Source organism: Lepidochelys kempii, chromosome 2 (genome assembly GCF_965140265.1).
Source record: "Lepidochelys kempii isolate rLepKem1 chromosome 2, rLepKem1.hap2, whole genome shotgun sequence".
NCBI lineage: Eukaryota > Metazoa > Chordata > Testudines > Cheloniidae > Lepidochelys > Lepidochelys kempii.
Window position 1 is genome coordinate 39326033 of NC_133257.1, and position 10038 is coordinate 39336070.

General features: G+C 41.0%; 1 protein-coding gene across 1 annotated transcript; it reads left to right on the top strand.

Annotated features, from left to right (window-relative positions):
* Window positions 1-973: 973 nt before the first annotated feature.
* FBXO43 (F-box protein 43) lies at window positions 974-5142 on the top strand. Its single transcript, XM_073329356.1, has 4 exons — window positions 974-2499; window positions 3619-3721; window positions 4581-4769; window positions 4894-5142. Exons 1-4 carry the CDS (start codon window positions 974-976, stop codon window positions 5140-5142), a joined length of 2067 nt encoding a protein of 688 aa, XP_073185457.1.
* The last annotated feature ends 4896 nt before the right edge of the window (window positions 5143-10038 follow it).

Sequence of the window (10038 nt, forward strand, 5' to 3'; positions counted from 1 at the left end):
CTTATTACCATAGGGCAGAGTATCTTTTTTCTCCCCACATGCCCAGGGAGAGTGCTAATTAGTTCTCCAGTGCCCATAAATCGTATAACCACAGGGTAGGAGCTATATTACCCCAGATCACCAAGAGACTAATCAGAAATTCTTGGTGGCTTCTGTTCAGAGTTGTAAAGAAAATGTCTTGGAGCAGTGTAGTGACCAACACTAGACTGTCCCTTTTGTGCAACCAGAATGCAATGGTTTCCAGTGTTGAAGGACTGGAGGCTCTGAATACATTTGTGGAAGCTTGCTGATTCTCTAGACAATTAGTTAGGATTATCAGCCACCAGGGCTCCCTCTTTCTTTAAACAAACCAAAAGCCTTTGTGGGCAGTTTTTCTTTTCTCCCATCTTGCCATCAGCACAAATAAAATAGACTAATCCCATGAGTTTCAATCCCCTGTTGGCTCTCAAGAACCGAACTGGCGGAGAGTAGAGGGACTCTATGTACATGAAGGGTGAAATTCTGACCCTATTGAAGTCCGTGGAAGTTTTGCTATTGACCTCAGTGGGGCCAAGATTTTGCCTATTGTCTCTGATCAGACTGAACCCATTCTCCATGGATGATGATTGGTAGATCAGCTGTCTAATCAGATGTGTTTTTTCAGTTACTTCATTTCTCTTATGCCATGTTTTTTAAGTGGTTCATCCCCATTATTTTACATCAGTAAAGTATTTACCATCTATTTATCCTTTTAAATATCTATAGTGTATCCTTCGTGCTAGAGCGTGAGTGCTGTTTTCACAGAGATGCAATACAAATATTTTTCACTATGGTTACTATTTTGATAGTGAAAGAACGTTACCTAAATGAAAAGAAATCATCTTAGATATTTGATATCCATTGGCAACTGTATTTAAAATAAGTTCTTTATGGCTCATTCTAGAGATAAAATGCTGTCTTCACTTTACAGAATCAGAGAAATTCCAAGTGAAAGATGTCAGAAAGTCGCTCAGTGCTGTCTATTCTTAAAAGAGGCAGGTTGACTTCTCCCAGCAACAATGTGAAATACTCCAGCTTTAGAGACTCTTGTTCCACCTCCATATTTCATGATCGTGGATACAGTGTATCATTAAAAGATCCTAGCTTTGATCATACTGATGCAGAACATAAAGATGAACTGAGCACAAGACGTCTATCATTACTACATGATTATTCTGAACATTCATACCCTAATTTAGTAATTCCAGTGTTGTCTCCCATTGAAAATGAAAATAATCCTATCTCCTTATCTGAAAGAAAAGAGGCAAATATAGCTACAGATTTTTTGGAAACTCCTAAAGTAGGTAAAAAAGACTCATCACTGCGTAGGAGACTGCTTCTGTCTAAAACTGCTTTGGGAGGCACTGTAGGATGCTTGGAAAGGCAAGTCAATTCTTCAGATTGCAGTAGGAAAAAAACATTATCTTGTGTTCTCAGTTTTGAAGAAAGACTTTCAAAAAGTTGTTCGTATTCTCCAAGAGATAATACTTACAAACCTCTAGCTACTAGCACTTTAAAAACTGAGGAGTCTAGTCCTGCTTGCCAAAAATTGAGGCTTGCCTTTTCGCAGCAAAGGACTTCTACAGTAGATGATTCCAAATGTAAAAACAACTTCTTGTCAGAACCTGAATGTTTATCTCCAATTCACCATAATACTTCTAAGGACACTATTATTGACAAGACTCCTAATGAGCTTAGTGATAGTTCCCTTACAAGCATTAATGATGAAAGCACCTCTCTGGAATTGCTTAGAACCCCTACATGTTGTATGTTGTCTGAGACGAATGAGGATAAATTTCTGACTCCAGTCAGCAACCTAACAGCAGATTTTAACTTTGATTTACTTGACATAAATACTCCCCCTACTCATGTGGTAAGTGACTTGGAGCTTTCAGTGCCTGAAGACAGTGGGTTTAATTCCCTTGGCTTAGATAAATCAGAAGATTCCTCTTCAGATCATGAGGGATCTTTCCAAGAACTCCTTCAAAAACAGAAGGAAGTTTCCAAACTTCTGGATGCTAAAAGAAAGTCAAGAAAACTAGACCGAGTGAGGAGGTTATCCACCCTTCGGGAACGGGGTTCGCAGTCTGAGACAGAGGAAGACTATGATATTACGCTAATTAATTCAGAATATAAATTAAAAATAGCAAGAGACTCTGCCAGTGAAGACAGTGGATTGGTTTTTAATGAGGAGAATAATGGAGATTTGGTTCTAAATCTTGGAGATTTATCAAGAACACCTGCTTTACAAGTAGTCCGTGAAATCTTCTTGCGAAGCAAAAGAAAAAGACCAGAGCAAAATGGACTCTTGGAGAACACTGAGAGAGCTGAAATGTCTGTATTAGAATATATTCTTGCTGGACTCATAGGCAAGAAAATGGGCCTTGAAAAATTAGATATTTTAACAGAATTAAAATACAGAGATTTAAAGCATATTCTTGCTATAGTTCTAGGTGCTTTGACTGTGGAAAGCCTATGCAGGTAAGAAATACAACTATATATTCTTTTTCAAAATTTTGAAAATGTAAGCATTTTTTCCCTGCTAATGAGTTGGGGAGTTGGAACAGTGGCCTGAACAGTATTACTCCCATGTAACAAAAATAACATTTAATTTACTAATGATGTGTTTTGAAGTAAAAAAGAGAATGTCACTTGTAATTACAGGTTTCAGAGTAGCAGCCGTGTTAGTCTGTATTAGCAAAAAGAAAAGGAGTACTTGTGGCACCTTAGAGACTAACAAATTTATTTGAGCATAAGCTGTCGTGAGCTACATGCATGCATCCGCTGAAATGAGCTGTAGCTCATGAAAGCTTATGCTCAAATAAATCTGTTAGTCTCTGAGGTACTTGTAATTATGTTTTTCATCTATCTAATAATAAAGATTTAGGGTATTCATTCCCATTTGTTTTTGTAATCAGTGAAAATATTCATAAATGTTAAGCTCAGCTCAGTTCCCAGAGCATCAGTTTATGATGCTGTAATATTGTAAGTCTAAAATATTTAAGTAAAAAATATCAGTAGCATAACAAGACCCCAGAGACTTCAGGTGTAATAATACGTTAGGGGCTCCCTTCCCAGTTCCAAAATACACCTCCTTCCAGCCCCGCCCCCATCACCTAGCTCCTATTCAGCTCCCTGCCTATCCAGATACCTTCTCCCCCAGCTTCTTCCTCCTTCAGTCCAGCCATAGCTCTCCCAGGCCTGATGCAGTCCTCCCACCTTGGTCCCCTCCAGTTCCACTCCAGCCCTCTCCTCCCACAACTCAGCAGCTCTGATCCAGCCCCCTAGTTCTGCTCCAACCCTCTTCCCCTCAGCTCTCAACCCACCCCATTCTCCTACCCCATGCAAAGCAGTCAATGATTTTGCAATGGTGATGCAGAAGAATATATGAGGCAATGTTATGTTTCAAGTCAAGTCTATAAAGTGGAGTTTGTTACAGTATATTGCAATATTCTTCAAAATGATCAAGATAACATTTTAAGTCATGATAAAATTGGAAAGGGTTAATTTTTAGTCTTATTGGATCTTAAACTATACCACTCATAAAAACCTAAGCAAGATTTGAAAGGTGGATGATATTTTGTTTGGTTTTTGTTTCAGTATTTGGAAAGTAAGCAAGAACTGGCGTGAAATTGTTATACAAGACAAAAATGCATATCTCAGGAGAAAGCTGTACATCAAACAGCTGAAGGCCGAAGCTGGGGTAATGTATCTCCCAAAGGCAGTATTTTTCTAAATATTGGGCGTGTTGGAAAGATTTGGGTAGGGGGAAGAATATAAAGATCCTAGCGAACTGCAGAAATCTCCCAGCTGACAATGAGAGTTGTAAAATCTTTACCCAGTAGATATAACTCAGAATACACGTAGAGAACCATTCTGAGTAAAAATGTCATTTTTAGTCTTTTTGCTCTAGCCACACTTCAAGGAAAATGTTTTTAAAACATGTAGTGCTTGGAATCAATAGGACTTTCCTCAAATTATAACAAATTTAAAGTGAACCAGGTTTTGGGCTTAAAATCCTGTCCCTTCCTCTTCATCTCTCATATGTCCCATTTCAACACCATCTTTTTTTCTTCTTCCATTTTAATCACTGCTTGCAGGTCCAGTAGGACTAAAATTGTGACTCCTTTCCAATTGTTTGATTTGTTTTTCCTTTGTGGCTTAACTTACCTCTAGGGTAGGGATTCTTTGAAGTGACCTGATGTCAAGTGACTATCCTATAAGCAGTTGGAAGTGTTTACTATTCAGATTTCTGAAATAGGAAAGATATCGGAGGGAGTTGCAGGGAGAGATGAGGTCTTGTAAGTGATAAAGGAGAGTCTATTTGGTCACCCTGAAATGATCTTTATAGACCACGATATTTCCTCCAATGGATCTTGTTTTGTCCACCTGTCCATGAAATACTAAACTTTTACTTGAAGAAATTTACACATTTTGTACCTCTTTATTGTGAAAAATAAAAATAGTTCTAAAACAAAAACAAAGCTACATTAAACAAAGCCCTAGTTATCTTGGTACTCATTGAAGCTGATTTCTCTTCTTATAATCATCATCTGTAACAGGGATGTCTCTTGCATGTTGAAGATGCTGCCACAAGACTTAATATTCTAAGTAGATCTGCTCTAAGACCTGTTCAAGCTCAAGCTAAAACTGCTGTGTTACAAACACCACCCTATTGCAATGAGCTTTTAACACCTACAGGATGCAGTTCTGTTCCCCAGTCAACTAGTAAACAGGAAGAGTACCTTAAGGTAAGCAATGTAGCTCGTTGTTAGCATTGAAAATAAAGATTACTTAAGACGAATCTTAGACTTCTTAAGATGTACAGTCAAGAACTGCAGGTATTAAATGTTGTTTTCTCCCCTCTTGACACAGATTGCCAAAACCCTTTTTATTGATGAAGCTTTAAAACCTTGTCCAAGATGTCAGTGCCCAGCTAAGTATCAACCCTTAAAGAAAAGGGGACTATGTAGCCGAGAAGCCTGTGCGTTTGACTTTTGTATTTTGTGTTTGTGCACCTTCCACGGGTCAAAAGAATGCAGTAGTGCATCTGCAAAGCAGCGAAATAAAAAAGATGCTCTTCCAGGAAGTGCCCAAAGCAAGAGAAATTTAAAAAGACTCTAAAGTTATAAGGAACATAGGTTTCCCTACTCTCTCTCAATTTCTGATCTTGTCTGTCTTTTTATTAATTATGCATATTTTGAAAGTAATATTGTCATTTTGCCCAGTAATTAAGCTGATGATTTCTCATGTACATATCTTAAATTAACTTAGTGTATTTTTGATAAGTTTTTGAAAAAAGGGAAAAAAATTTTAAACTTTTAATGTCTCGTTTTACCCGTCATGTAGCCAGACACTTCCAACTTCTTAATTTTTCAATAAAGTACTTTCAATATAGTCTTCAATATCTATTTTACAACATCACTTGAAAATTTAAAGTTGTGATTCTTGTTTCAATGGCAAATTAAAGAGAATGAATCATTAAAACTTTCTTTTCTATAGGTTTTGTTATGAGACAGTTTAAAAAATTCAGTTTTTAAAAACCTGCTATGATGAGGCATTAGAGAAGCGCTGACTCAGAGGAAATACTACCACCTCGTCATTTGACAATGCTGCTAAGATAGAATATTAGATTTTTTTTTTTAAAGCCAGATAGGACCATTATGATTTAGTTTTATCTCCTGTATTACACAGGCTGAAGAACCCTACCCAGTAACTTCTGCATCAAGCCCATACTTTCTGGTTGAGCGCTATAGTGTGTGTGTGTGTGTATATATATATATATATATGTATAGTTTTAGAAAGATATCCAGTCTGGCTTTAAAGATTTCTGGTGATGGAGAATCCACCACATCCACTTATGTAGTTGTTCTGGAGGCTAAGTACCTTTATTGTTTTAAAAATATGCACCTTATTTCTAGCCTGAATTTTTCTAAAATCAGCTTCCATACATTGGACTTTGTTATGCCTTTTTCTGCTAATGAGCCATCTGTCAGAGTTTCAGGGTTAGCTGTACCTTAGCATACCCCTTGCCCCTAGTCTTCCTCAAGGGCACCCACTTAAGGTTTCAGGCTCTTAATTGTAACCTCTGTTGGGCAGAGACCTGCATCTCTCTCCCTCAAGACTGGGCATGTAGGCTTGCAGTTCTTACAGTCCCACTTCTGTACCTCACTGTGATTTCCCCAGCAGGTCTGACTAGGAACTGGCACCTGTGGTTAACCTTTCTCCAGGGATTGCAACAGTGTACTAATCAGCCTTCTTTAAATACATTGGGAGCAAGAGACAGACAAAGGAAAGCATAGATCCTCTGCTTAGCGGGGAAGGAAAGCTAATAATGAAATCAACAAGGCTGAGGTGTTTAATACCTATTTTGCTTCAGTCTTCGCTAAAAAGTTTAATGGTGACCAGATACTCAGCACAATTAATATTAACAACAAGGAGGAAGGAATGCAAGCCAAAATAGGGGAAAAAACAGGCTAAAGAATATTTAGATGAGTTAAGTGTATTCAAGTTGGCAGGGCCTGATTAAATTAATCCTAGGGTGCTTAAAGAACTAGCTGAGGCAATCTCGGAACCATTAGCAATTATCTTTGAGAACTCATGGAGGTTGGATAGGGTCCCAGAGGACTGGAGAAAGGCGAACATAGTACCCATCTTTTTCTTTTTTTTTTAAAGGGTACAAAAAGGACAAAGAGAATTATAAACAAATCAATTTAACTTCACTACCTGGAAAAATACTGGAAAAAAGAAATAATCAATTTGTAAGCATCTACAGGAGAATAGGGTTATAAGGAATAGGTGCCATCTATTTGTCAAGAACAAATCATGCTAAATCAACCTATGTGGTGGTTCAATACAAGACAGAACACGACTTTAGGCAACCAAGCAGGCCGGTCTGCTGACGGGATTGCTCCCGTCAGCTTTTCCAGCTCTCCTTTTATTTCTCTTCCCCCTGCGCAATACATACTTCGACCACAGAAGGCATCAACAAAGGAAATAAAATGACTTTGATTAATATTCTTATTTACCAGCCTCTATCTACTACAATCCTTGTTCTCAGGCCTTGAGCCCAGGCCAAGGAAGCTTCCCACAGTTCATGTCCTTTAGTTGACTTCCCATGGTCCACCTCCTTGGACGGAGCAGTGTGTGCATCGCTCCTACACAACAGTCAGGGTGTGCCCTGAATGTTTTCAGGTGCATGAATGATACATGAACCCTTCATCCCCCCCTTTTTTGTTATTTGTGCTCGGCCATCTCATGGTAGCCATCAATTTGCTTTTGCAAGCGATTTAACTCCCGGACAGACAAGGACATAACTCGGGGAGCCTGCCAGGGCAGGTCTCTACAAAGCCTTAGCAAAAAGGGAATACATTGTATACAGCAGCAGCAAAAAATAAGCCCAACAATCACAAACACAGCATAACTGAAAAGTTGTCGCAGCCATCCTAGAGAGGGCAGCCAACCTGTAAGCCAATTCCAAAAGCCCTCAAACCCCAGATCTTGGCGTATGTGTGCTGTAAGATTGGCCAATTCGGCCAGTCTAGTTTCTATGGAACAACTATTATCAGTTAAATTAAAACAACACATATGCCGAAACGTGGAACAGCCTAGATGATGTTTCAAGAGCAGAAAATCAATGGCTGCTCTGTTATCCAAAATTGCATCCCTTAATTCATGTTGCTCTGTGTTAAGTAGGGCAATTGCCTGGGATGTTGTATTAATTGCCTTTGCCGCAAAACACGCCAGGGCATTCGAAGTTCTGGCTGTATAAGTGACAAGCCCGGGGACCCCAACAATAGAGGCTGCTAAGGCGGTATACTCAGAGCGGCTGAAAAGATCGACATCTGCAACACAATCTTCTGAAAGGGGTATACTTCTTTTACTGCGCTTTTGGCCGGCAAAAGGCAAAATGAGTGTCATTCTACTGAGGCAAGAAAGGGTGCCATCACTTAAATTTGCAGGAATATAACTAAAGGTGCGTGAGCCGCAGGTAAAAAACCACCCGGATGGTAGGATGATATGGCCATAATTGTACGAAACATTCACAGCGTTGGAACAATTTAAAAAGGGTTGAGAAATTTGCCGACAGCATAAGGGCACCTTTGTACTAGTGCAGTTAACCACACGCGCACAGGTGACATTGTTGGCCCCGGCCGGATACGGTGTGTGGAGGGATATGGCCGTGTGAGGCAAAGTATAGTTGGCCGGGCCCCAATTAGCCATGCCAGAGTACTGGGAAGAGAGATTCGCGTAAGCAACGAGCATCGTCTCATTCCCTATTTCCTCAGGGTGATGACATAATGGAATGAGGCATGTACCTAACAGTTCTCTAGCTGCTACAGAATCAGATAAACAAAAGTGGGTAACATTTGCTATCGAAGCCAATCTTTCCCATAGGTTATATGTCATTCGGGCCCGTAACGGAGGAAGCGCTTCCGAGCCAACCCCTACAGGAAATATTAAGCATAAAAGGCATACAATCAATACAGAATTAGCAGTAATTTGGGCGAGAATTGCCACAAACAAGGTCTCAGGAGTCTCTGGCTGTTGGTTTGCTGCCAGTCTTCGTTGAGCTGCGGCGACCAATGCTTTTACCGATCCCCATGTCATGGGCTGGCTTGGGACACTATGCATCCTCCGTTTCCGTCCCGTCGTTGTCAACCCGGGAGGCACCGCGCTCTCCTCCAGGGTCAGCTGAAACTCTGGCATGGGGTTCGATAGTCCCTGGCGCCATGCCATGCTGCTTCAGTGCCGGTCGCACACACCGGGCCGGAACCCACAACGGTCCTGCAGGGAGAGACACAGCAGCATATCCCCAACCCCAAGTGATTAGAGGTACTGGGCCCAGCCATTGCGGGTCGGGCAGCTGACAGTAATAGACATGCGGTCTTTCCAGTACCTCAGATTTATGAAAATGCCGATCCGCGGGGGTCTGCTGATCTGCATTCAGCGTTAAATTATTTAAAGTAAACAAAAAGATAAGCAATTGTTGCTGAATGTCTCCTAAGGTTCGGAGACGCTGCTCCCCTTGTTTTAATTGTTTATCAAGCAAGGTTTTCAGCGTGCGATTTGCACGTTCAACAATAGCTTGGCCCGTGGAATTATAAGGGATCCCGTGTGTTAGACGGACGTCCCACTGGGCACAAAAAGTGGAGAGGGCTGTGGAGCAATAGACTGGGGCATTATCCGTTTTTATCTGGCTCGGGCGACCCATAACAGCAAAACAGGCTAGCAAATGGTGAATAACTTTGGGAGTGGCTTCTCCGCGCTGTGGAATTCCCAGAGGAATCCCGAATAGGTATCAATGGAAACATGTAAAAACGAATAGGGGCGGAATTGTGGCACGTGAGTGACATCCATTTGCCACAGCTGATTCGCTGCGGTACCTCTGGGGTTAACAGCACAAGAAAAGGTAGGGGCAGCAGCGGCACAGTGGGGGCAGGAACGAACAATAGAACGTGCATGATCAGCAGGAATGTGAAACTGCTGGGCCAAAACAGAGGCAGACTGATGAAAAAAGGCATGGCTTTCAATGGGGTCAGAAAAAAGGGAATTTACCTGACCACGTAACGGGCGATCAGCGTGAGCATTGCCCTCAGTGAGTAGCCCAGGCCGAGGGGTATGACTGCGAATATGAGCAACAAAATAAGGGAAATTACGAGTGGTGATGAGATACTGTAAAGACAAAAACAGGCGAAGGAGGTCTGCATCGACCTGAGGGGCAATGAGGGCTAGGGGTAAATGATCAATTACCTGATAAACATAATGGGTGTCCACAATCAAATTAAAGGGACAATCAGCAAAAAGTTGAAAGGCCAAAACAACAGCAGCCAGTTCTGAGCGCTGCGCGGAATGCTGAGGCAGCGTAAAACGAGAATGCCAACGAGGGGGGTCACCTAATTGATAGGTGACAACACCTCGACATGGCGCGCCATCAATAAAAAGAGTGACAGCTGAAACAAGGGGTTGAGAGCGGTTAAGATGATGTACGATTAGGGGTACCTTTTGTGTGATCACTAA

Bases quoted from the DNA above. Each gene is read 5' to 3' on its own strand.
- FBXO43 (XM_073329356.1), top strand. From the start codon at position 974: ATGTCAGAAAGTCGCTCAGTGCTGTCTATTCTTAAAAGAGGCAGGTTG. The intron at 3,722-4,580 runs GTAATGTATCTC...CATCTGTAACAG, and splicing joins AGCTGAAGGCCGAAGCTGGG to GGATGTCTCTTGCATGTTGA. The intron at 4,770-4,893 runs GTAAGCAATGTA...CTCTTGACACAG, and splicing joins AACAGGAAGAGTACCTTAAG to ATTGCCAAAACCCTTTTTAT.